The 27,469-nt window shown below is 44.0% G+C and overlaps 2 protein-coding genes across 8 annotated transcripts in view; one reads left to right on the top strand and one right to left on the bottom strand.

Annotated features, from left to right (window-relative positions):
* Window positions 1-15,485, top strand: part of nr5a2 (nuclear receptor subfamily 5, group A, member 2) — a 117,105-nt gene extending 101,620 nt beyond the window's left edge. Inside the window, exons 7-8 of one of the 2 annotated variants that reach the window (XM_056414833.1) lie at window positions 15,024-15,085; window positions 15,231-15,246. In XM_056414833.1, coding sequence (XP_056270808.1) covers window positions 15,024-15,058 — 35 coding nt within the window. In that variant the 3' untranslated portion in view covers window positions 15,059-15,085; window positions 15,231-15,246. Of the gene's footprint in view, window positions 1-15,023 lie in introns of both variants that reach the window. The other variant, XM_056414832.1, reaches the window with a different exon arrangement.
* The window catches only part of LOC130193964 (adhesion G-protein coupled receptor D2), a 219,405-nt gene that overhangs the window by 136,928 nt on the left and 55,008 nt on the right, over window positions 1-27,469 (bottom strand). The window contains exon 24 of one of the 6 annotated variants that reach the window (XM_056414808.1): window positions 9,702-9,784. The exons of the other annotated variants lie outside the window; for them this stretch is intronic. Within the exon in view, the coding sequence (XP_056270783.1) occupies window positions 9,702-9,784 (83 nt within the window). The remainder of the gene's footprint in view (window positions 1-9,701; window positions 9,785-27,469) is intronic. 6 annotated transcript variants of the gene reach the window in all.

The following is a 27,469-nucleotide window of genomic DNA, read 5'->3' as shown; positions in this document are numbered from 1 at the left end:
TATTTGCTAATGATCATTATTATCTCTTTACTACAAGTTGTAAAAATAAGACTAGTACTTTCCTCGACCAATGATATGATGGAAATGCCACAGGAGGAGAACTGTGTTTTATTTTTTGTACAGACATCTCTGCAGTGTGGCATGTGAGAATTATAATCAACAGTCAGTTCTTAAAAATAGAGAAAGCTTTTAAGTAAAATACTATAGCCTAAATGCTATTCTAGAGAACTTTCCATACTGGCAAGAACTTGATACAGATCTAATAGAATGTTTAATGTCAAAATGACTAGGAAAAGGACTAAAGGCATGCTTATTTTATGTGTCTAGCTGCTAGTCCTATGGCTGACCAGCAGGACACCAGCAGTCCTCCTGCCAGGAAGGACTAAAGCACCCAAGGCCAAAACAGGAGCCCCAACAACAACCTCAAACACACACGCACACACACACACACACACACACAAACACACACACACACAAACATACATACATACATACACCAGAATCAGAAACATTTATTTGCTATGTGTGTTAGACACACAAATAATTTGACTTGGCGGCTGGTGTGTTCACTAGACAGACAAACAAAACAACAACAATCGACAACAATCAACAGTCAACATAGTGCAAGAATTTAAACATTAAATGTACAATGATATAAGATCAAATAAATGTTCATGAGGGTCAGTCACATACATACATACACATACATACATACTGTTGCATCACAAGGGGCCAGGTATTGGAGGGACGCTACATTCCCACTCAAATACAGCGGCCACAGGTCAAAATGGCCGCTCGGGCGGAAACTACAGCTCCCAGACTGCCTCACCACTCACCCAGCTGCAGGTGTTTAGGACAGCTAATTGAGGCAGAGGGGAGAGCAGAAGGAGGGAAGGTGCTGGACAAGCCAGGAGTGGAAGGGCCTCCGGGACAAAGACAAGCCCAAGACAATAAACAAGAGGATGACTTTGTTAAGCGGACTTTGCTTAAAGATAAGTTTTTGTTTAAGGAACCTTTTTCTCCCCTGGGACGCTTTTTGTTGAGCAATGGACTTTTTCTTTTTGGTTTGAATGAATAAACCTTCCTGTTCATTTTAAACCTTACCATTTGGCCTGTTTTTACTCCTCCCTTGCACTGCCACACCCTAGACGGCACTAGGGACAGCCCGTGACGTGACAATACATACATACATACATACATACAGTCAGTAACTCTTCCATTGATTGGCTAACAGGCTGGCTTGCCAGTATTGGCTCCATGGAGAATTTGTGTCTGTATGCGTGTTTCGGGAGGGTGGATTGAAGGTTCCAGCTGGCCTGTCATGGGACTCCCTATCGCGTGTGAATGGTACTCAGAGGGAGCTATGCACTGAAACACTCAACAGGCTGGAAAGGTCAACTGGGGTGATTTCAGCAGGGCAAAACCAGGAACATGTCCAATGCAATAGATCACAGGAGCCTATGGAGGCTTTGAAAAATGTTTAGTCTATTAAAAAGTGTTACAGAGTTTTCAAATTTGGATAAAAAAATTAGTAATTAATAAAAATATATAGAATTATAATCATATATTATGAGAACAGATACGATTGAAAGATACAATAAGACATATCTTCTATAGCGTTTGGTATCATTACTTCCCACTTCCTTCCAAATCATAATATTTTGGAAAATGACCAAGTAAAATACATGTCGTGAATAAGTTAATTGCTCTACATTTCTGATAACCCTGGGGTACCCTAAGTACCCTAGAGTTGGGATGAACCATCCTGAGCTAAGATAAAATGTCATTTCTATTTTAAATCCCAACCTGGTACTACTGCATCAGTGATCAGGTGGCAAAAAAAGAATATTGCTTATATTCTGATAAGGTCCCAATATAAGACTGTTCATCAACAATGTAATTATTGGACTTTCCCAACATTGCAGCAGGTAAACAACAGTCTCACACAATGTATCGAATCACTAATACAACGCAGCTATAAACAACTTCCAAACGCCATACAACCTAATATTTGATTGTGACTGGACACGACAGCTGTCAAGACAAATGGCAACAGCAAATGAATACAGCGTCTCTCACTCCGGCCTATGCTGAAACCAGAGGACTGTCCTGAGAACAAACGTCCACCGTGTCCACCCCCCATCATTTAGTTAACCTTGACCAACAAACCAGCCACACATAAACACTCACACCCTTTGACTGACTCACACACTTTTTGGAATGAGACCACACTTCCACTCAATAACCTCTGGTGTGAACTTAATTGTGTATACTCTGGTATTGAGTTTCGAGCCATGCCTGGGTCCCGTAGCGCTCAAAGAAAAAAAACAGGCGTTTTGAAATTGACAATGAGTGAGAGAGAGATAGAGAGGGAGGGAGCGAGAGACAAGGACCACCCAACGGCTGCGAAGAAAAACAAAGCTGTATGGAGAGCACAGTCAGCTTCGATCAAACTGGATGCGAGACGGTCGGACATTGTTGTGTGGTAACAGTCCTCCATGGGTGAAAGAGAAGGTGGAAAGCAGAACAATGGAATCTGATCTTTTAGTCTCTATTTAGGATTTATTTTTTATTTTTTATGAAACCTCTTCAAATTAAAATTAACTTGTAATGATTACTGAGACTTATTTGGGAATACATTTTTTCATGGCTTTAATGACATCTCACTTGTGTGACAATTTCCTGTTGTCAAGAGGGTGGCAGTACACATGATCAGTGGTCTTAAACCCGGTTTGTTTTATGTTTCAGACTTCCCACTTTCACCTTCACAATTCTGAGCTCCAGACTTCTTGTTCCAACATAAAAAATTCTAAAATCTAAACAGCCCTTTGATTCAGAATTCCTAAATGACAATTATGGTCACAAACCCCCATGTGGCAGCTGTCCCCAATCTGGCCTCGGCTGCTTGTATAAAAGGGCAGCAGAGCTGGAGGGACGAGAGAGTGAGCAGAGGCGCAGGTTGTGCGGTCTGCTTGTGCGTTGTTTGCTGACGAATAAATCATGTCTTTCAACGAAACCTCGTGGTTCCGGGCTGATCCTTGGTGCTGGAGGGGGAAACCCACAGGTAGTGGCCATGGAGCAGCTACACTGGAGCCCAACGTGGGGCCCCCGGAAACCCAGCACCTGGAAGGGATGGAGCCTGGGAAACCAGAGGAGGAGCTGATGAGCAGCTTGGGCCAGATGCTGGCCCGAATTGAGGAGATGGGGCGGGCAGAGGCGGAGGAGAACCGCCGGTTCCTCAAGACCCTCCTGGACCCGGCGGCTCGGCGGCTGAACCCCGTTCCCCAGGAGACGTCGGAGCTGCCGACCCCCGAGCCCCAGGACCCGTCGGAGCTGCCGACCTCCGAGCCCCAGGACCCGTCGGAGCTGCCGACCTCCGAGGTCCAGGACCCGTCGGAGCGGCCGACCTCCGAGCCGTCGGAGCTGCCGACCCCCGAGCCCCAGGACCCGTCGGAGCGGCCGACCTCCGAGCCCCAGGACCCGTCGGAGCTGCCGACCTCCGAGCCCCAGGACCCGTCGGAGCTGCCGACCTCCGAGCCGTCGGAGCTGCCGACCCCTGAGCCGACCCGTCGGTGGAGGGCCGACTCCGGATCCCTGGGCCCTGTCGGAGGTGCCAGCTACCCCGACTCCAGCTCCATCCCGGCCGGTCCCAGCTCCCCGTTCCCCGGCCCGGCGGGCTTCAGCTCCCCGTCCCCCCCGTCCCGAAACCCAGAGCCCCCACATCCGAAGCCCGGTCCCTCAGAGCCCCCACGTCCCGAGCCCGGTCCCCCAGAGGCCCCTCCTCCGCCCAAGCTCTCATGGGAGGGAGGGGGAGTAGGTTAGGCTGGATGGAGCCCCGGCCTAAATCGGGTGGTGGGGATATGTGGCAGCTGTACCCAATCTGGCCTTGGCTGCTGGCTGGTTGCCAATCAGTCAGCTGCTCTGACTGATTGGCAATTAGTCAGCAGCCGATGCTGCTTGTATAAAAGGGCAGCAGAGCTGGAGGGATGAGAGAGTGAGCAGAGGCGCAGGTTGTGCGGTCTGCTTGTGCGTTGTTTGCTGACGAATAAATCATGTCTTTCAACGAAACCTCGTGGTTCCGGGCTGATCCTTGGTGCTGGAGGGGGAAACCCACGGGTAGTGGCCATGGAGCTGCTACACCCCGTTTTATGTTGTGACGTTATTTGTACAAAGCTGCTCAAATAATTAACACATTAAAAATACAAACAATTAATGACATGTCTATTGCAGGGATCACCAACCTTTTTGAAAATGAGATCTACTTCAAGGGTACAACATAATACAAAGGTCTACTTATATGATATAAACTATGAACAAGTCCATCAAGGACTTGTTTGAGCTGCTTAGCCATGAGCCTTTTCCTTGAGTCTGTTCTGCCTCTACCTGCTGGTTGGCACATACCATGTTGACACAATACCTGTCATAAATATCATCATAGCTAATACCGGAATTCAATACCATGAATACGATAATACAAACATGATACTGGTGTGGAAGTTATACGAATAAAGACGTATTCAGCCGTCTGAAGCCCAGCAGGGATGTGCGACTGAGGGAGGCCGTGATGGGAAGTAAGGACCGGTGTGAAAAGCCTCGCATTGTCCAGTAGCGCGGCCCGCTGGAGAGTGGCAGACCAGGGAACGGTGGAGGCGGGAACAAAATCCCCTGGAACCCGCAGTGGCTGGCCATAGACAAGCTCCGCGGACGAGGACTGTAGGTCTTCCTTCGGTGCAGTTCTGATGCCAAGCATCACCCACGGGAGCTTGTCGACCCAGTTGCTGTCTTTGCGGCCGGCACGAAGAGAAGCTTTCATTGACCTATGAAATCGCTCACAGAGTCCGTTAGCCTGCAGGTGGTATGCAGTCGTGCGGTGGAGTTTCGCTCCGAGGCTCTGGGCCACCGCGTTCCACAGCTCAGACGTGAACTGCGCGCCCCGGTCAGAGGAAATGTCCGAAGGCGTGCCGAAACGGGCAACCCAGGTGCCGATAAATGCCTGTGTCATCTCGACAGATGCCAACGATGTCAGTGGCACAGCCTCGGGCCAACGGGTGGTCATGTCAACCATGGTCAACAGGTAGGTGAAACCCTGAGAGGAGGGCAGAGGGCCAACCAGATCCACGTTAACATGGTCAAAACGCCTCTCTGGCACCGGGAACAACTCTAACGGGGCTTTAGTGTGGCGGTGTACTTTGGCCCGTTGGCACTCAAGGCAAGTGGTAGCCCAGTCTCTTACGTCCTTTTTGAGGCCGCGCCAAACAAACTTCGCTGCCACCAGCCTCTGTGACGCTTTAGAACCAGGGTGGGAGAGACCGTGGATGGCATCAAAGACGCGTCGTCTCCACCCCGTGGGAACGATCGGCCGAGGACTGCCTGTGGAGACGTCACACATGAGCGTGGTGCCGGTTTCCCCAAAAACCACATCCTCTATTTTCAAACCTGTAGTCGAGGTCCTCAGGATGTGCACGTCTGGGTCTGTGGACTGATCCGCTGCCATGTGGCTGTAATCCAAACCAATATGGACCGCCCCTGCCACTGCCCGTGACAGGCAGTCCACCACCTGGTTGTCCTTACCGGCCACGTGCTGTAAATCCGTGGTGAACTCGGAAATGTAGGACAGATGACGTTGCTGGCCATGGCGAAAACCAGCGGCTTGTGGTCGACAAAGGCGGTGAAGTGTCGACCTTCCAGCAGGAAACGAAAATGTCTGATGGCGAGCTAGAGACCCAGCAGCTCCCGGTCGAAAGTGCTGTACTTACGCTTGTTAGCGCGCAGCTGGCGGCTGAAGAAGGCAAGCGGCTGCCAGGCCCCGCCTACCCACTGCTCGCAGACAGCACCGACAGCGTAGTCAGAGGCGTCAGAGGTGATGGCGATGGAGGCTGTGGCTGAAGGATGTGCCAGCATGGTGAACTGAGCCAGGGCTGCCTTAGTGTCAGCAAAAGCCGTGTCCCTGCCCTCAGTCCAGTCCACAGCGTGCGTGAGTTTACCTTTCAAGGCCTCGTGCAAGGGCTGCATGAGCTGAGCGGCTCGAGGGATGAAATGGTGGTAAAAGTTTACCATGCCGAGGAACTCCTGCAGGGCTTTCACGGTGAGCGGGCGTGGAAACTGTGCAACCGCCTCCACCTTTGATGGGAGAGGGACTGCACCGTCCTTGGTGACTCTGTGTCCCAGGACGATGGTGGAGAGACCAAACTGGCAGTTGGCAGGGTTAACAATCAGGCCATGTTGGTTGAGCCGCTCGAAAAGTGTTCGGAGGTGCGACAGGTGCTGAGATTTGGACGTGCTCGCTACCAGAATGTCATCCAAATACACAAAAAGAAAAGGCAGGTCATGTAAAACAGAGTCCATGAGGCGCTGGAAAGATTGGGCTGAGTTTTTAAGGCCGAACGGCATCCTTAAGAACTCAAAAAGACCAAACGGCGTAATCACTGCTGTTTTTTAAATGTCCAGTGAGTGCATGGGCACCTGATGATAGCCCCAGACGAGGTCCACTTTAGAAAAAATCACCATACCGGCCAGGTGTGCTGAAAAATCCTGTATGATCGGGACTGGGTATCGGTCAGGTGTCGTTGCCTCATTGAGTCTCCGGTAGTCGCCACATGGGCGCCAGCCGCCACCCGATTTGGGGATGATATGAAGGGGTGACGCCCACGGGCTGTCAGATCGGCGGACTATGCCAAGGCGTTCCATGTTGGAAAACTCAGCCTTAGCAACGGCAAGCTTGGTCGGGTCGAGGCGCCGAGCACGGGCGTAGACGGGTGAACCAGTAGTGGCGATATGGTGCTCCACACCATGCTTCACGGCCAACGCAGAGAAAGTAGGCTGAGTGAGTGCTGGAAAACTAGCCAGTAAACGGTGGAAGTCATCCGATGGTGAGAGCATGCTAGACAGTCGTATGGAGTTAGCACCGCTGAGCGTGCACGTATAAGAGCAGAACGTGACAGCGTCGATCAAACGGCGGTTCTTAACATCCACCAACAGTCCATGCGCACACAAAAAATTAACGCCAAGGAGGGGAACGGCGACTTTTGCCATGACAAAATCACAGCCAAATCGACGCCCTTCGAAACACAAGTCAATGTACCTTATTCCATACGTGCGGATGGGGGTGCCATTAGCCGCTTCCATCGGGGGGCCATGGCTGTCTGTCAAGTCAAACGTGTTTAGATTTTCTATCCGAAATATATAAATAGAAAGTAAAACATGTAAATAGGAATATAGATAATTGGGATGTAAAGCACGTAGGAATGATTAGAGATGATTGTAAAGTAAAACAAGCAATTGGGAAACGGGGCAGAGGCTTATAGACTGGAAATAACCACGGGGCGCACTTAAGGGGGTGATGAATAGACGCCGCGAGAAAATAGTAGAGTACGCAGCGGACGATCTGCGGAACTAGAACGGGGCATCTACAAGTCCGGAGAGGCAGCCGGTAAGGGAGGCAAACTCTGAACGCTGACTGACTGTTTTTGACTTTCACTGCCAGTGCGGGAGCGTCAGCGATGTCATGGGGCTCCGTAATGCACTCACGGGTGCAGGGGTGAATTGTTTGTGGACAAATGTCGTCGGGGTTAAAGGATTGAGTTTGTCTAAGGTTGATTGTCTGGTGTTTTGTTATATTGTTTACGATTTATATGTTAGTGGAAGCACAGCTGGGGATCTGTAGGTAGTGAATGTAGGTTGTGTGCTCATGCAGAATGCACGGGTGCAAATGGAAAAGAGTGCTTTTTGCTGGCATATTTGAAATGTGGGTTTTTTTGTTTTCTCTGTAAAGGGTTTTCACCTCTTTCATTGCCATATGGAGCGAACGGAAATGACTGCAATGGCTTAACTCCAAAATAAAAGGAGAAAGAAATAGGAAAAAGTTGTTGTCATTTTGAGTGAAACCCAGTTTAAATCCGGGTAGATGAACCAATCCCTATCAAGTGGGGAAGTGCGCTAGGTTGGAGCCGTAACTTGACACTGTCGGTCACCATGTCCAAATGGGATGCAGGCAGGACGCTCCTCTGTGCACCCGTGTCGCACAGGAAACGTCGTCCGGAGATGCTGTCACGGATAAAAAGCAGCTTGCCTATGCAGCCGACGCTCATGGCCACTACTGAGCGCCGGCCCTGGCGTTTCCCAACCCACCGAAGCTGCATGGCGAGCGGCATTTAAGAGCCTTCGGTCCAAACTTCTCATGATAGAAGCATAAGCCTGAAGAAGACTGCTGTGGGCCTGAAGTCTGCTGCTGACCTGAAGACTGCTGCCGACGAGAAGAGGTTGCTGCGACAAATGTTGAATCCGCCATTGTCACCGGAGCGCCGTGCGTGGGAAGAAGCGCGGGCGGCCATGACACAGTGCCCTTGACTTGCCAGAAAAAATGTATCAGCCTCTTCAGCCAGTTTTCGACAGTCAGTGATTGTGGTGTTGGCCAATGCAGCTCTGACTTGGGAAGGCAGCTGACGCAGGAAAAGTTGGGTGAAAAGTAAATCGGGTCTGTGCTCACTCAGGAGATCTAACATACGGTCCATGAGCTCGGACGGTTTGCTGTCACCTAGCCCGTGGAGGGAGAAAAGCCTGTTAGCTCTCTCAGCGTCGGACAGTTCGAAAGTCTTTAGCAGGTGGGCTTTGAGCGCCACATATTTCTCCGTAGCTGGAGGATGCTTAAGAAGACTCACCACTCGGGTCGCCGTTGAGTTACCGAGAGCTGACACAACGTAGTAGTATCGTGTTGTATCCGTGGTTATGTCCCGCAGCGCGAACTGCGCTTCCGTCGGGGCGAACCATGACGACGCTGAAGATTCCCAGAATTCGGGGAGTTTGAGGGTAACAGCGTTCGCGGCCATGGTCGAGTCGTGTTTGCGAATACGTCCAGCAAACAGGCGTCGGGGTCACCAGTGTGGAAGTTGCATTGAAATGCAAAACACAATTCCTCAAGTTGAGCACACAAGTGTGTGTCTCGTTTATTTCGTATCACAAACACGAATGAACACAAGATGGCGCTGCCCAGTAACCACACCCGCATGGGGCTCAACGTCACAAACAGCAACACAACACTTAAAGAGACCGCAATCCCGGAACAGTCACACCGATGTGTGTGACTCATTACTTTAATTATTGTGTATAGAACTACACCAGGAAAAAGGGTGAATTATGACATCACATTCACTACACTGGTATATTTATCTATAATAGTAATAAATAAAACTTCTGTATGGCTCCCGTTTTACCAGCTTGTTCGTGGTCAGCTTTTTGAACACTTAACAAATGGTATTAATATTAGTATTAGCCTACAAAATTACATGGTGCATTGATTATACACGGCTATGTAGGTCTTCTGTTTGCGCGCAATGGATTTCCATTATTAGAGACAGAATGTCAGGGTCATAGTGAGATTTCATGCTCATCTGGACACTATCACTGAGATAAAAATGAACTAGTTTATTGTCAAATATACCATGAAATGGAGAGATTAGAAAGTTGTCGATAGTTATTTCTTGTAATCCGAATTTGCTTGTTCACACTCTCGCCCACTGGAGACAGTTTCTAAGTTTCCGTTTCATTTGCCTCAAATAAACCTAAATGTAAGCAGGTAACAATCGTGAAAAAACTACCAACATATTATATTATATTATGAACTACCCTGTTATCCATAGCTCAACGTCCCACTAAAGTGACTGATACACCCTGCTGTGTGGATGTGTGTGGAAGGAGTCAGTTACCTTTCTATGCACAGGAGAGTCTTTGGAGATTTGGCTCGAGAAATGTTCTGGTCTCTTTGGAACACAAGAAGTAGAGAGCTGACCTGAAGAAAGAAAGAAAGAAAGAAAGAAAGAAAGACAGACAGACAGACAGACAGACAGACAGACAGACAGACAGACAGACAGACAGACAGACAGACAGACAGACAGACAGACAGACAGACAGACAGACAGACAGACAGACAGACAGACAGACAGACAGACAGACAGACAGACAGACAGACAGACAGACAGACAGACAGACAGACAGACAGACAGACAGACAGACAGACAGACAGACAGACAGACAGACAGACAGACAGACAGACAGACAGACAGACAGACAGACAGACAGACAGACAGACAGACAGACAGACAGACAGACAGACAGACAGACAGACAGACAGACAGACAGACAGACAGACAGACAGACAGAGAGACAGACAGACAGACAGACAGACAGACAGACAGACAGACAGACAGACAGACAGACAGACAGACAGACAGACAGACAGACAGACAGACAGACAGACAGACAGACAGACAGACAGACAGACAGACAGACAGACAGACAGACAGACAGACAGACAGACAGACAGACAGACAGACAGACAGACAGACAGACAGAACGACAGACAGACAGACAGACAGACAGACAGACAGACAGACAGACAGACAGACAGACAGACAGACAGACAGACAGAACGACAGACAGACAGACAGACAGACAGACAGACAGACAGACAGACAGACAGACAGACAGACAGACAGACAGACAGACAGACAGACAGACAGACAGACAGACAGACAGACAGACAGACAGACAGACAGACAGACAGACAGACAGACAGACAGACAGACAGACAGACAGACAGACAGACAGAACAGACAGACAGACAGACAGACAGACAGACAGACAGACAGACAGACAGACAGACAGACAGACAGACAGACAGACAGACAGACAGACAGACAGACAGACAGACAGACAGACAGACAGACAGACAGACAGACAGACAGACAGACAGACAGACAGACAGACAGACAGACAGACAGACAGACAGACAGACAGACAGACAGACAGACAGACAGACAGACAGACAGACAGACAGACAGACAGACAGACAGACAGACAGACAGACAGACAGACAGACAGACAGACAGACAGACAGACAGACAGACAGACAGACAGACAGACAGACAGACAGACACACACACACACACACACACACACACACACACACACACACACACACACACACACACACACACACACACACACACACACACACACACACACACACACACACACACACACACACACACACACACACACACACACACACACACACACACACACAGACACAGACAGACAGACAGACAGACAGACAGACAGACAGACAGACACACACACACACACACACACAGAGTTAAGTCTGCCGACCGTGTTCAGCTCCACTGAAAAAGTAACTGAATACACATGCACTTACACAAGCAGCAAGTCATGTTCCAATCAATAACAACATATAAAAGGCCATTATTTACTTGTCTTAAGTCAATGAGACATGTCAGAATTGCATGCATATTTTAGGACTTAATATATCCCCTGAAAAATCCTAATACGACATTGTTGGTGTGATTTTCTATTTTTCATATGTGTTCTGAATAATGATACAGAGGACTACCGAAAGCAACATTCAACAGAGGCTAGATGTTTAGATTGTAGAGATTGAAGCTTTGAGTAAAAATGAAAGAAGAGTTCTCTTCCAAAATGATTTATTCAGGACCTTGAATTGCATTACACTTATTGTTCAATACAGCAGAATATGAACACATAGATGATATCAAATGCACAAAACTCCAAATAATATGCAACCTGTGAGATAACACGATTAAAGACCAGATAAGCACATATTCCTCAACTTCTGACATTCTTTTTACATTTCAGGCTCTTAGCTGATGCTCTCATCTTTTCAATTTCAATTCAGTTTATTTTGTGTAGCCCATTCTCACAATTTACAAATTTGCCTCAGAGGGCTATATAATCTGTACACATAGACATCCCTGTCCCAGAACCTCACATCGGATCAGGAAAAACTCCCAAACAACCCTTTCACAGGGAAAAAAAAGGGAAGAAACCTTCAGGAGTGTAACAGAGGAGAATCCCTCTCCCCGGTTGGACAGGTGCAATAGATGCCATGTGTACAGAAGGAATCATTACAGAGTAACAACACATTCAATGAATATGACAGTGTATCAATAGTTGGTAGTAGGCATGGACCACGATCCATCAAGCAGAGGGAGGTAGAGAGGAGGGGTCGGCAGAGCATCAACAGGGCCATGGCATAGTTGGAAGTAGGCATATTCTACGATCCAGACCTCCATGGTCCATCAGGCAGATGGAGGTAGAGAGGAGGAGTGGGCGGAGCATCAACAGGGCCATGGCATAGTTGGTAGTACATAGTTGGTAGTAGGCATATTCCACGATCCAGACCTCCATGAGGCAGATGGAGGTAGAGAGGAGGAGTGGTCGGCGCATCAGCGGCCATGGCATCAGACCCAGCCAGGTCCAATGGACCCTATGAAACATGAAGTCACAAAGACTTGAGGACTCCTGGTCTAACTTTAGTCCGTCCCAGATTGATCATCTTGTTGATAGTGCCACAGGCTCACTGAGAATGACACTGAACTCGATAGCCCCTCTGAAGAAGAAGACAGTGAGGCAGAGGAGGTTTGCTCCCTGGTATAACCCTCAGACCCGCAAACTAAAGCAAACATCACGAAAGCTTGAAAGCGTATGGCGTTCGACTAATCTGGAAGAATCCTGCTTAGTTTGGCGAGATAGTCTTAAAACATATAATAAGGCCCTCCTTAATGTAACACCCTGTTCTGTTTCTCCTGTGTCTCCTGTGTTCCGTGTCTCCTATGTCTCCTCTGTGTCTCCTGTCTTGATTGTTTCATTCCCTGCACCTGCCCTCAGCCACTCTTGTCTCGTTACTGTCTGATGTCGTACACCTGTTTCCCCCCCTATATATTGTGTCAGTCTTTCCCTTGTCTCCTGTTGGATTGTCGTCTATAGTTCTGTGTCTTTTTCCCGTCGTCCTGTCTTTCATGAGTATTCCTGATTCTGCCTGTTTCGACGCTGCCTGCCTGCCCTGAACCCTGCCTACCCCTTTTTGTACCTTGTTGTTTTTTTTGTAAACTTTTGCCTCATTAAAGAGCGCCTTTTGTTATTCACGTTGAGCCCTGCCTGTTTCTCTGCGCTTGAGCCTCACCCCGCGACAAGAACCTGACACATAATGCCAGAGTAGCCTATTACTCATCAGTAATAGAGAAAAATAAGAACAACCCCGGGTTTCTCTTTAGCACTGGAGCCAGGCTGACAGAGAGGCACAGCTCTGTGGAGTCATGTATTCCTATAGACCTCAGTAGTAATGACTTTATGAACTTCTTTAATGAAATTATTTTAACTATTAGAGGCAAGATTAATAATCTCTTGCCCTTAACCAGTGCAAATCTGTCCTCAAGTGGAGTGGCCTTGGAAACCGCTGTATGCCCTGGTGTATATTTGGATGGCTTTTGTTCCATCAACCTTGACCAATTATCTTCAACGGTTTCTACTTCTAAACCGTCTACCTCTCTCTTGGACCCCATCCTGACGAGGCTACTTAAGATGTTTTGCCTTTAATTGGCAGCTCTCTATTAGATATTATCAATGTGTCTTTGCAAACAGGCCATGTACCATATTCCTTCAAAATAGCTATAATTAAACCTCTCCTGAAGAAGCCCACTCTGGATCCAGAGGTGTTGGCTAACTACAGACCGATCTCTAACCTCCCCTTCCTCTCCAAGATCCTTGAGAAAGTGGTCGCAAAACAGTTGTGTGACTTTCTACATCATAATAGTTCATTTGAGGAGTTTCAGTCAGGATTTAGAAAACACCACAGCACTGAGACAGCACTGGTGAAAATTACAAATGACCTCCTAATGGCATCAGATAAAGGACTCATCTCTGTACTAGTCTTGTTAGACCTTAGTGCTGCGTTCGACATTATTCACCATGAAATCCTATAACAGAGACTGGATCAGTCGATTGGCATTTCAGTCACCGCACTAAGTTGGTTTAAATCCTATTTATCAGATTGATCTCAGTTGGTATTTGTAAACGATGAAGCCTCGATAACCACCAACGTTAGTCACGGAGTTCCACAAGGTTCTGTGCTTGGACCAATTTTATTTACCATATACATGCTTCCTTTGGGCAATATTATCAGGAAACACTCCATAAACGTTCATTGTTATGCAGATGATAATCAATTATATCTATCGATCAAACCAGAGGAGTCCAACCAGCTCAGTAAAATTCAAGCATGTCTTAAAGACATAAAAACATGGACGGCCTGCAACTTCTTGATGTTAAACTCTGACAAAACTGAAGTAATTTTACTCGTCCCTGAGCACCTCAGAGATCAATTATCTGGTGATGTGGTTTCTGTAGATGGCATTGCCCTGGCATCCAACACCACTGTAAAGAATCTCGGTGTTATCTTTGATCGGGACTTGTCCTTTAACTCCCATGTGAAGCAAATCTCAAGGACTGCATTTTTTCATCTACGTAATATTTCAAAAATCAGGCACATCTTGTCCAAAAAAGATGGAGAAAAATTGGTTCACGCGTTCGTTACTTCTCGACTAGATTACTGCAACTCCTTATTATCAGGATGCTCTAATAAGTATCTTAGGTCCCTCCAGTTGATCCAGAATGCAGCTCGTGTTCTCACTAAAATGAAGAAAAGAGATTAGATAGATAGATAGATATATACTTTATTAATCCCCAAGGGGAAATTTGTCGTAACAGTAGCAGCACCAATAAACTAAACACACAAGAATTAAAAAAAATATATAAAACAAAATATAAAAAACAGGGATGAAAGATATAGATGTATACAAGTGAAAGATATAGATGTATACAAGTATACAAAGTAAAATATAAAATAGTCCATTGTCCGACCGTAAAGAAAAGGAAAAGAAAAAGAGAGGAAAAGTGGAAAGAAAGACAATAAAATAAAAAGCATATGGGCAGCTACTGCGACAGGCAGCCGTTGGCACGGCGCCATCTACGGGCCATTTTTAACATATCTGAGAGAAAAAACTTGGTCATGAGATTATTCATGTCCACAGCAGTCCAACTATCTGTATGTTGAACCTGGAAGTTGCACAGATAGATATATGGACAATCTGAGTAAGTATGTCATTGTCACAAACCCATCCACCCCATCTGTCTGTCTCTCTCCTCTCGTTCAGACTGCTCTCCATCAGTCCTCCTGTGTCTGGATTAATCTCTCTGGTTGATTGCTGATCTGAAGGTGGGTCGGTCGCCATCCACCAACACCAAAACTATTGTGTCATTGCATGAAATCCCCGCTTACCATCCCAACTGACACCCACACATGCACACATGTTGCAAAATATCTTAATCTGTCTCTGTCTCATCTACATGGAATAGAGCAGGAGGCGGGTGACTATTCCGAAGGAAAAAAGGTCAGCGCATTGAAAGCGTTTATCATTCTGAGGTGTCAGAGCTGCTCTTCAGCAGAGCTGATGAGAGGGGAGAGGATGAGAGGGAGTATCAGACAAAGACAGGGTGTGGGGGGCTGTTTTATATTTGTCCAGTTATTGATAATACGGCAACATTGTGTCATGGCCTACAGAGTTGTCTGGCATCCACCTTTTGCAAATCAATCATTAAACCATATTTCACTTGTCTTTGATTGTATCTTAATTATGAGAAACTACACACAAACACAAATATCTTGGACAAGCTATGAATAGTCATGTGGTGCTAACAACACACTAGAAGATTTATTGAAACACTCACACACACATACACACCCACACACGCAAACACGCACGCACACGCACACACACACACACACACAGCCACACATTTGGTCATTCAGAAATGATCACTATTCATACACTCTGTCATATTCATTGAATGTATTTTAAACTCTAAATCTGTCCTTCTGTACACATTACATCTATTGCACCTGTCCATCCTGGAGAGGGATCCTCCTCTGTTGCTCTCCTGAAGGTTTCTTCCCTTTTTTTCCCCTGAAGGGTTATTTGGGAGTTTTTCCTGATCCGATGTGAGGTTTTGGGGCAGGGATGTCTATGTGTACAGATTGTAAAGCACTCCGAGACAAATTTGTAATTTGTGAAATTGGGCTATACAAATAAACTGAATTGAATTGAATTGAATCACACAATGCATCCACTACACTTGTTGGCATCTGGCATGAGGTAAACAGCTTTTAATAGCATCAAACCCACAGCAGTTTGTTTGGTACCATCTGTCGGGTCTATTGTGTGCCTCTGTTGTGCCTCTTTGGAAACCCATCGGGTGACAGCTGATGTATGGGCTCTCACAAAGCACCCAGCCGGGCCCTCGGGATCCTGCTATACTGTTTTCTCCCGGTCTCCTAACTATTTATATTTATATTCTCCCGTTTTATCTTCTTCTTTTGCTTGTCCCTTTTCTGCTTCACTCAGTATTTTCTTAAACATGATATTGTGTTTTCCAGTGGTGCTATGTCAGTTCAGTAGTGGTAGGTGAACAGTTCTGGGTTACTGTAAATGGGCAGGCTAAGGATTAGCAGCAGGAGTAGGGCTTATCAAATATGTTTTCTGCAGCTTGGCTAAGGTCATTTATTTAGGCACTTTCCCACTGGCTTGCGGTTGACTTTGACTAAGTTAATGCAATGACCTCCCACTTGTGTCAGTTGGTTTTACTGAAATAATACTGTATTGTGAATTCATCCAATCTCTAAAATTGGATCACATCCAAATTCACAGTGCATTACAGCCATAAGAAGATACAGGGACGAGTCTCTTATCAACATAAAACACAAAAACATGTAACAGTTATACCATTACTGGCCCATATCATGCATCCTTTTACGCAAACATAGCGTAAGCATCACTTACACATTCCTCGACCCAATTCTAAATGTTTATTTGTTTACATTTTAAAAAGTTGTGAATGTAAGGAGATACCTTGAGAGGTTAAGAGGTACAATGTATTTGAGAGGTGGGGGGGGGGGGGGGTGAAAGCTGGGTTCAGGAAGTTTTCACTCCTTTCTTCCCAGGATACCCCTGGCCTCTTCAACTTTCAGTCAAAGGCTGAAAGAAGCCAGATGCAGGCAGGATAATCACCACCTAATAAGAGGCGATATTGAAAGCAGGCTGGCGCTCATACACTACAAGCTTGAAAGGCGTGTGCACACTAATACACACTGACCACACGTACACACGAGTACTTGCATATGCACACACACACACACAGTCAGGTGTAATTATGGTGCTCTATGACACATTTCAGAAAGAAGCGATCACTTGCAATCTGTACACATACGGACAAGCATGTGTACGAAAAACATCACACTCGCACATAAACACACAAAAACCCACACCAGATCATTTTTCCTTCTTCTAACTTGAGTCCTCTACCCCTATCCTAGAAAAATGTTAGCACATGGCAAAAGATATGAATAATTCTGTGATATTCCAATTATCAATTTAGAGAGACCGAACAAGACCCCGTCTGGTTTGTGTATGGCTGGTGTGTGTTTTGGTGTGACCCTATGGACGAATATAGAGCTAAGCATAACAACTGTAGTCCTACCCACAAGTGACAGCATTTCTCTGAACCAACTACATTTTGCAGACAAAATTGAACCAAACAAATCTTTTGAAGGAGAACTTTCGATAAATGGTTCATGAGCAGATTACTTTTTGAATTGTGATATACAATATCTTTTTTGTGTTAAAAGTAAATTGTTGCTTCCTTAGTGTCATGGAGCAGCTTCTGATGAATATGTTGGCAGTGCTAAAACAATCTTCTGACCACAAATCTTACATTTCCTCAGAAAAAAAAAATGGCTCAACATCAACCAGTGTGGGTGGACTTTAGCCCAAACAAAAATCAGCACCATTAAAACAAGACATGTAGATCTACTGTGGGCCATTGTTCCATAAGTATTACAGCACTGAACATGTGTTTTCATCATGCGTCACTGCAGGTTTTTTGAATACAAACACTAACAGGCTGATTTTGGCTGCACCCTTTCACATTCATGCAGGTTTTGAAATTCAACAGTGCCTTTATGAACACTGACTATGTAAATGAGCACAACTGTAGTGTGCAACATTTAAGAGTGCTGGTGCTAACACAAAATACTTTTAGTTGACTCGCTTTGAGGCAGCCATTCACTTAGATGCAGAACGGTACCACTCTGTGTGTGAAAATAAAAAAAACTGCAAAGGAAACAGGCAATAGTGTTGGACAGACAAAGTTTTCAATATTCCATAAGTAGAGTGATAGAAAATGTAGCACTGTGATAGTATGTGGACTTTATCTTCCCTCTCTCAATGTGATAATTTGCTTAATTTCATTTGCACATCTCTTGGTTTTCTTTTACGTCTTTTTGTCACTTGCTCATCTCTCTTGCCTGCTTCTATCTTTCTAATACCTTTTTTTCACTTGTTCCAACTGCACTCTTTTTGGGAGTTTTGGCTTGTGTGGACTGATGAGCATGTTGTTCAAGTAAGAGTGAGGTAATGCAAGAAATACTATGCTAAATGATTCTAAATTTGAGTTATTTATTTGTCTGCAAAGACATGTGAAAAGCAACTACAAGAGGTGCTTGCAATATCTTCTCTAGTTACATTTTCCTGCCCAGTGATGTTTGTGTAAAATCTATGTTTTTCAATTATCATCATCATTTAGGTGGTCTTAAAAACATAGGAAAGCGCCACAAATCCTTATTTAAATAAACAAACACACTGTATGATTCCCTGAATAAAACAAAAAAGTATATGCAAACCCTCGCGACAAATATATGTGCATTCCATCCATCCTCTCACACACACACAACACGACCATTAGTCCAAACGTACACATTCCCCATGAGGAACAGCACATTCAGTGTCCTGCTCTTATACCATGAGCAGCATGAAAAGGAGAATCTATATTCTCAGGTCTGTATTTTTTTATTTGAGTGACTGTGAGCAGCAGCAGCAGCAGCAGCAGCAACTGCCTCTCTCCCTGCTTGTGCTCAGCCAGCGGAAGGCAGTAGCTTTAGCAGGTGAGGCAGATTTATGGCGTTGGAGGTGACCTCTGGGGCCGTAACACGGTGATGGGTGAGTGGCTCTCAACAGTAAGCTACTGGCACTTGACAAAGTGCCCGAAGCAGAATGAATTTACTTCTCTTTTCCTCAATCATCAAGCAGCCACTGCCCTGACCCCCATCCTGACTGCTATAACAAGATCTCCCATCTCACAAGGGTCTGAAAAATTTACTGTCACATCTACTTTTCAATGAGCTCAAGTGAGCACTTCTTTCACCTTCAACCAAGCAGGTGCTGGTGTGGAGGAGGGCTAACCTGCTCCGGTATGTGAAAATGAGTGTGGTGGTGTGTAAGAGGTCTGCTGGCTTGCTCAGTCCTTCACTAACCCAAACTATTTGTCTCAGAAAAAGCTTTAATACAGTATTTGCAAACAATATCAAAGAATGAGAACATATTGGATTGCAATCTTTCAAACACAAAGACATACCAATGTTGTCTCTTTGCACACACTCAACAACAATCTCCCCCATTTTCTCTACCCTCGCTGAGACACACATACACACAGAGAAAATGAGGTTGCCAGGCAGGGACAGAAAGGGCACTACTATACGGATGTCAGTAGACACCTCTACCATTTATATTAGAAGTCAATCTACTTTATCACATCCCTTACACATACACACACACACACCATGCATTATGAAGTATGTGTGTTTGCCAGCTTTCATCAGCTTGATGGCCTCTGAGTTGGACTTAATGATCCTGATATTTATTTTATATGCAGGCGATAAATCTCGGTGCACACACATTTAAATTTAACTTTTTCTTGCACTCTTGCTGTTGAGGTTGATTCACAATAGATGTGACCGAAAGCAAAGTAGACAAAACTATATAAGATATACATTAGTAAATTAGATACATTACCAGTTTGTTGCAAACGATTTGCACAGAGAAAAACAAGAAATATGTATTCATTCCTTTTTTTCCAATTTAAATGTATTAATTGTTTTTAAACATATCATTAAAAAAGTCCAATGAAAAGAAAATTCTAATAAACGGAGCAACCAAGAGGAGGGGTAAAAGTCAGTCCCACAGTGGGGAAATTGCAGGATCACAGCACTGGTAGATTGTCTGTGCAAGATAGCAAGGTCATCGGAGGTTTAAACTTACTTCGACTTTAGGAAAGTATTCAGACAGATGACCATTTAAGAGTAGACTATGTATGAGAGTCCGTGAGAAAAAGGACAGTACACATAAGAAATCAGGTTCACATCATGATTTTGACCTGTGCATAATTTTAAACTATAACAGTCTTTTTACCATTTAATTCCTAGGCTGTCGCAGTCATAAAATCACACTGAAAAAAATATGGAGAAAACTCCACTCGTGGTTAGAGAATCAAATTGCCCATGCATAAAGCAGTAACAGTTTGAATCAATAACTTGTAAAGTTGGTTATGCCAACATTTCATTTTAGCTGCTTCACTCTTTACATTGGCATGATTAATTCAACCTCTTTTATTTTATGAGCAGCTCTCTTGTCCACCTTCGCCCACTGGGATAATGTTATTGTGATAAGCCAATAAAAATCAATGATTAAACATGTGTAATTATCCAGAGACGATGTATTACAATTTATTGTCTCTCTGGTGAGCCATCACATCAGCCATGGAGCGATCGACACTCTGCGGGTTACAACTGAAAGTAAAGGAGGGCATTAGAAGCTATTCAATAAGCCACTGTAAAATTGATCAGGCTATAAAAGCTGCTTTCACACACTCTAAACAAGGGAATGTAGCTGTGGAGGAGTGAAGTGAGGGACGGAGAGTATGGAAAAGGAACAGAGAGAGATGTAAGGTAGAGAGATAAAGATAAAGGAAATAGGGAGACTGAAGTTGAGAGTAAAGAAAGCTTTTAGGGAGCAGAAAGAGAGAAAGTGTAAAAGTAAGGCAGAGTGTTTGCAACAAACAAGATCAAACGGAAGGAGAGCATAGCTGTGAATGAATTTGCTGGTAGTGTACCGTCACTTAGCAATTAAACAATGGGATTTGCCAAATTAAACTATTATATGTGCTGTAACTCACCGGTCACTATATAATGTATTCTGAAACAAACACACACAAACTCCTCAACAAGACAGACAGTTTACTATCTTCTTTTTCCAGTTGTATAATTTATATATAGTTATAGAGTAAATCAAACAGAGAATAGTCCATTACATTACACCAGCACCATATAAATACACCTGCATTTTGGGTAATAAGGCCCCCTAGAGGCCTAATCACCATGACTGTAAAGACCGCACAGCTCTGGTGGAACTGGATAAGAAAATGTATATTACCAAACTAAATGTTTTTAAATAAAGTGCCATTGTGTAATTGGTCAATTGTAACAGTTTCCAAAGGTGAAAGTTGATCTCAACACAATTTGTTTTTTTCGCATTAAAAAAGAAGAATGTATGTCAGTAAAAGAATGTGTGCAGAAAACTCTCCAAAACTGGCAAACACATGACATGAACACCATTGGAGATTTATTGTTTGATAATCTATATGGACAGTATGTCACATGAGCCTTTCTACTGCCGTCTTTAGAAAAAAAAAGAGTTTCAAGGAATAAAAAAATTCTAAGAGCGAAGAGCGGTGCTGTCGGTTGAATCAGTGGCAGTGGCTCGGCAAACTGCTTTTTTCTTTTAACTTTCAATTCTCCTAAGCGTCCGTGCTTCACAGCCTCTTGGGCTATTGCCTTTCTCAATCTGTCCCTGGAGAGGCAGGAGTTATGGTCCCTGTCGATTGAGGAGAAAGGGATGTTATTCCCCTGTCACCCCCTGGTCGCGCCGCCATCCTCCCTGCCCTGATCTACGGCCTGACTCCCCCCTTACCCCATTCCTCCCTCCCTGGTCCCCACTTTGCTTAGTCGTAAGCTGCCAGCTATGTCGTTGCCATGGGCTGTTGAGATGAGGACGATGACAAAATGTTCTGGGGGGGTGGTGGGGGTGCTGATATTGGTTAAGAGGTGCTGTTGGCAGCTGCACGATGTTAGTAGTAGGGAATGCTTTTGGACTGAGTTGAGACACTCACAGGAAAAGTGGTGGTGGGGGGGGGGGGTATGTGTGAGAGAGAGAACATGTACAGCAAACACAAAATGGACGATTGACAAAGTTTGCTAAATTTGTGATTTAGGCTGATGTGCTACTTTAAATAATGCACATTTACTGAGACATATTGTACTCTTTGCTGGAAAGAAAGGGAAGATGTGGGCTGGGGGGAGTGGGGGAGTGTTACAGTGTGCGACAGCTTGGCCCTGGGGCACATGCCGGTCTTTGTGTGACACCCTTGAAAGGGGAGCAGTGACAAGGTTAAGCATGAAAGGCAGTTAGCTGACGGTGGTGTGTGATCAAAGGGTCCCTGTCTCTGTGGGTTTGGTTTCAAGTTGGGTGGCTGACTGCTAAAATGGAATTTAATCAATTCAATTTTATTGTATCATACAATTTTGCCACAGTTTGGCTTCAATTTCATGACCATGTTTTGTAATTCCACATGGTGAATCTTGTATTTTCTCAAACTTTTGAAATTATTTTTGTTTATTTTTAGCCAGTGGAGCTGAGTGGAGTTGAGTGGAGCAAAAATAAAATAGGCACATATTTTGGTGGGATTCAATCCTATACCAGCAAGATTAAAAGCTCAAAACAATCCTTCAGGAGACAAAAGTTTGGCTATACCATGTGTTGGAATATGTTTGGAAAAGAATGCATTCATGTTCCAATTGATCTCTGCAATATTACATTACATTACATGTCATTTGGCTGACGCTTTTATCCAAAGCGACTTACAATACTGTTACATTCATTCAACTCAGGGTTAAGTGTCTTGCTCAAGGACACATCGACTAGGGCGGGGATTGAACCTCCAACCCCCTGATTGAAAGACGGACCTGCTACCCACTCACCCATAGTCGCATATGAGTTTCGTTTGTTGTTTCTAGAAGGAGAAAATGTGTCATGGTTCTCCTGTTCAGTTGAAAAAAGAACAATCACTATTCAACCAAACTGCTGGCCACGTTATACCTTCAACCCCAGAACAGATCTCCCTTCTCCTGACACATGCTCAACAGAGGACTTCCAGGCCGCGGACTTCTCAGCAACATTTCCATACTGGCCAATACTCGGTACAATTGCACCTTAGGCAAATCTTGAGTTTGTGAGGGTCTCTTTGGGTGAAGGAACAAATAAATAAGCAGATAAATAGATGAATAACCCAGAGCAATGGGAGCCCATGCGGCTTGGCCATCCATCATATATCCTATTACCACGCACTCAGCGGTACCTGCAGTATGTATAATGCAGTCAACCTTTGTAAGCAGATATAAATTCAACTCTTTTCCTCCTCAATTTGTTATATCTGACAACGCTACAGCTCGTGACTTGTTGTTTCTATGAATTCTGAATAGATTCCCCTTGCCTGTTCTTGGTATCATGGCATTGGTATGCAGAACAGCTGCAAAAAAAAGTTGACTGGTACGCTTTGTAGCGGCTGGGCGAATATGCATAAACAGTTTCGCTTAAAGCCACTTAAGAACAACCAAATGGGCACAATATTTCATCTCTGGATTTGTTTCAGTGTGATGAATATCAAATGCCACAATGTAGTATGAGTGTAGTTAATGCAGTCGTTTAAGTGTTTCAAATGATCAAAGATTGTTTTTGAGATTTTTCACACAACAGTGAGAAATGCTGGCTAAGCGTTTTAAATGACAATTTAAATCTTACTTCCTGTCACAAAGTCCCTCTCATCATTTAGCCATGAATCACAAATATTACAAGAATCATTCACAGGGAATGGAAGAAATGTGTGTCAGAGGATGAAAGGAAGCAAAGGAAAAAAGGAAGGAAAGCTAGAGAGTAATTCTAATTAACGAATCAGACACATGGTGAAAAGAGAGTGAAAGAAACTAAGTGGTAGGAAGGAAGAGGAATGTAAATACATAGCAAACCCATAGCACATTTTCACTTTTGCCTGTTTGTTTAGGTATTTACACTGAGGCTACAATCAAGTCCTCAAAGCCTTAACCACAAGACAAGAGCCCATTTCAGGGCCATATATCCTCTAAACAGCCAAGCCAAAAAGCCAAATCTCGGTTCCACACTCAAACACACACAAACACATACAAAAACAAAGGCCTATCCACTTATTTGTCCATCACTTCAAAATGCAAAAAGGATGCAGGGAAAATCGTCAAAATGTAATCGGTGCACAGAGGAAGGGCAGGAGAAGATCCAGTGAGGAAGTGATTTTTTAGAAACTTGGCTGAACTTTCAAGCCCTGTTTGGTTTGAGCAGATGTAGAATTAGTACACATCACTCTGCATCAGCAAGACATTGAACACAAGCTCCTGCTCAGAGGCCAAATACCTCTCTGTCACACAGACACAACTCACCTCAAGTGTCCATGTAATTATCAGTGTGATGTCAATTCCCACAGCAAGAAATTATTATTATTATTATATTTCCTAAATCATGTTTGCTGTCTCCAAAATACCAGTGGCCTGTTGCAATTAGTTGAAACTAAAATAAAACACAATAACCTTTGTTCCCCTTTTTTTCTCTGGCCATTTTCAGCCATGTGAATTGTAACTTCTTTTTTAATAAATTGACCTGTACATGCAGGATTACCCCCACTCCACCTGGCTTGATCATAACTAAGGTGCATGTAGTATCACAAAGTTCAAACTGATAAAAGAGATATCCGCACACTTAAATCTATGCAGAGGATACTCACTGTATTTGTGTTTTCCGTCTGAATAAAACTTAATCGGAGCATACACGATTCAAATGGAACGGCAGGTGAAGAAACAAACAAATCATCATTAAATTGACCGGTAAAAGAGATCACACGTCACAGTAAACATGACTTCAGACAGACACTGACTCCATGCATTGGAACATACAGTAATTATTTGGTTAGAATAAACAGTACTGCAGGACAGTACTTCATAATGTTACACAATTGTCTTGGAAGTGAAAAACATTGTAATTACAAGTTGCACTAAAAGTGTGTTCACATAATAATAATACATATTCTACGACTACTACTACTAATAATAACAATAATAATAATATTAGTAGTAATAATAGTAATAATAATACACTGAATTGATCAAGCCCTTTCCATACAAGAGGTGTAGCTCAAGGTGCTTTCTATGAAAGAAAGGACAGGTATCAGTGCAAGGATATGTGCACACAGCACAAGGATAACATCACTTATCACTCTGGGCAATAAGTTAAATCACACATTCCTACACTTAGTACACTTGAATGACAACCAAGGGTATCTGAAATCATAATGCATTAAGCCACGATAACTGATTTGGTCATGCACATCCTAATGAGCAAAAGTCATACAGAAAAGAAACAGAAAGGTCAAGCAACAGTCAACTTAAACTATCAACTTTTCAACCATTTCTACACAGCTATCTATTCCTATAAAATAAAGAGTTATCATATAATGTTTTTAATGAATCATGTAGCATGGGGATAAATATGTATATACCGACTGATACTGTGATACAAGACAACATATAATTAAAAGTTTTAGTTACTATCGTATATTAAAATATCACAATGGTAAAGATGGTATGGAGTCAAGTGACACATTTTGTGAGCGTTTAAGCATTCTAGCTGGACATTATATGCCTCTAAAAATGTTTATTGTGAATAATAATCTTCTGAAACCACCCATATGTATCCATAACGCATCATTTTTTTTGATATATAGTGATAGTGAGGTCATGTCTTGAAAATAGTGTGACACGTGGCTGTGCATGGTCTTCATAAATGGACTTGGAAATAGAAGAAAGCAAGCCCCCAAATGAAATTGCTACAAACATGCTGTCATTACTCAAGGGAGTATTTTTTTTTTGTATTGTTGGAGCAGGAGAACCTGTTGCATGTCAATGAACTGGGCTAAACATGGATGACAAGTGACGGTGGGTGGGTGGAAGGAGGCAATAGGGGAGTCAACCCCATGGTGGTGTCAACAGAGGATCTGTGCGTAATCTGCAGAAGATGCATGCAATAGACCGCCACACTATTTTATCGACTAGGCCCTGAATTGCAAGGAATGCAATGTTAGCAAAAGAGGAAAGGGGAGGAGTGTCAGATGTCAGCAAAATGCCGGCATAACCTTGTGAACAGGTTATGTGGACATCACACCACTTACATTCAAAACATGATTGTGATATTTAGAGACACTAAGATGTTAACAAGCCATTCAGGACACAGGCCATATATAATACTGGCACAGATTGGACATGAAACTGCATGATAAACACAAAATTCACTGGAAGTAAAACAATACCTATGGTCAGTCAAACACTGTTTGAAGCCAAAGAGATTCCACACAAAAAAACTTGGTGACCTTTAGTGAACCACGTGACCCATCAAAGAAAAATAACTGCTTGACTATCTTTGTTTGCTGAAAAGGAGGCTTAAACAAAGCAGGAACATGAAGTGAGGTAACACTAGTGATCCAGCATATTATTCCTGCTTAAAAGGCCCCGCAACCTTAAACTCAGCCATTGTGTGGGACCATCTCATCAGGAATGCAACACTCATGCACATACAATAACACCCACACATCCATTCCCCTTTCAAATCCAATCCCCCCACACTTCACCCCCGATTCCTTCATTATGCACTTGTCCTTCTCTTGTGCTTACAGCAAATATGTGCTTTACTTTGTTCACATTTTTCACTATGTACCCTCAACATAATCCACTGTCTGCCTTGGACATTTGTGCCAACTAACTTGAGCAAACAGAAATATGGAAAAGGCATAAGAAGGTCTGACCTTGCAGATGCAAGCTACCTCTATCACTTAGGAGATGGTGTGGTTATTGTTCAGAAAAATCGGGCCCATCTGTTTGTATGTTGTTTGTGCTTCATGATGAGGAGGCATTTAGTACTGTAAGTGTAGCGTGCTGTCGATATATCTGTCAATATTGTAAAGCCACCACTTTCCAAAATGCAACATTCTGCTCATGCTAGTCCTGGCATGGTTTGGCCAAATTCCTATTTTTTTTCTTTTTTTAATAAATTATATTCATTGTATTTGATGGAAAATGTAAAAGATACAGCAAACATTTTAATGTACTGCACTGGCAAGATTTTTTTTATATTTCAGAGGTCCTGCATGACATAATTAACTGAATTGAATAATAAAACTATCAACTGTGCCTCCAAAGAAATTGGTCTAACTGCTGTATCACCTCTTCACATCATCAAGTCAATTCTTTAAAAAAAAGGCCTGTTTGAAAATAAATATTCAATCAACTCGCAAGTAGTAAAAGATTACGGTCAAATGAGTTAGGTTCGTCATGGTGATTAGTTACAGCAAATTGAAAGTGCATGTTTGCCTGTGTCTGAGCTGCTGGAGGATAATACGCACACAGTAACACTAGTTTGTCATGTGTGAGTACTCGGCCGACAACCCGTTCCCAACACTCAATCAGACGGCGCTGATGGCATTTGCATCTTGTAGCATTGAAATATGAGCATATTTGAGGTGTAGCAAATGGGCTGAATAATATCACCTGACAATCAATTATTTCTGCAATTGTGTTACATAA

This window comes from Pseudoliparis swirei, chromosome 5 (assembly GCF_029220125.1).
Source record: "Pseudoliparis swirei isolate HS2019 ecotype Mariana Trench chromosome 5, NWPU_hadal_v1, whole genome shotgun sequence".
Taxonomy (NCBI): domain Eukaryota; kingdom Metazoa; phylum Chordata; class Actinopteri; order Perciformes; family Liparidae; genus Pseudoliparis; species Pseudoliparis swirei.
Note: the sequence above shows the minus strand (reverse complement) of the source record. Positions and strands in the feature narration are given on the sequence as shown.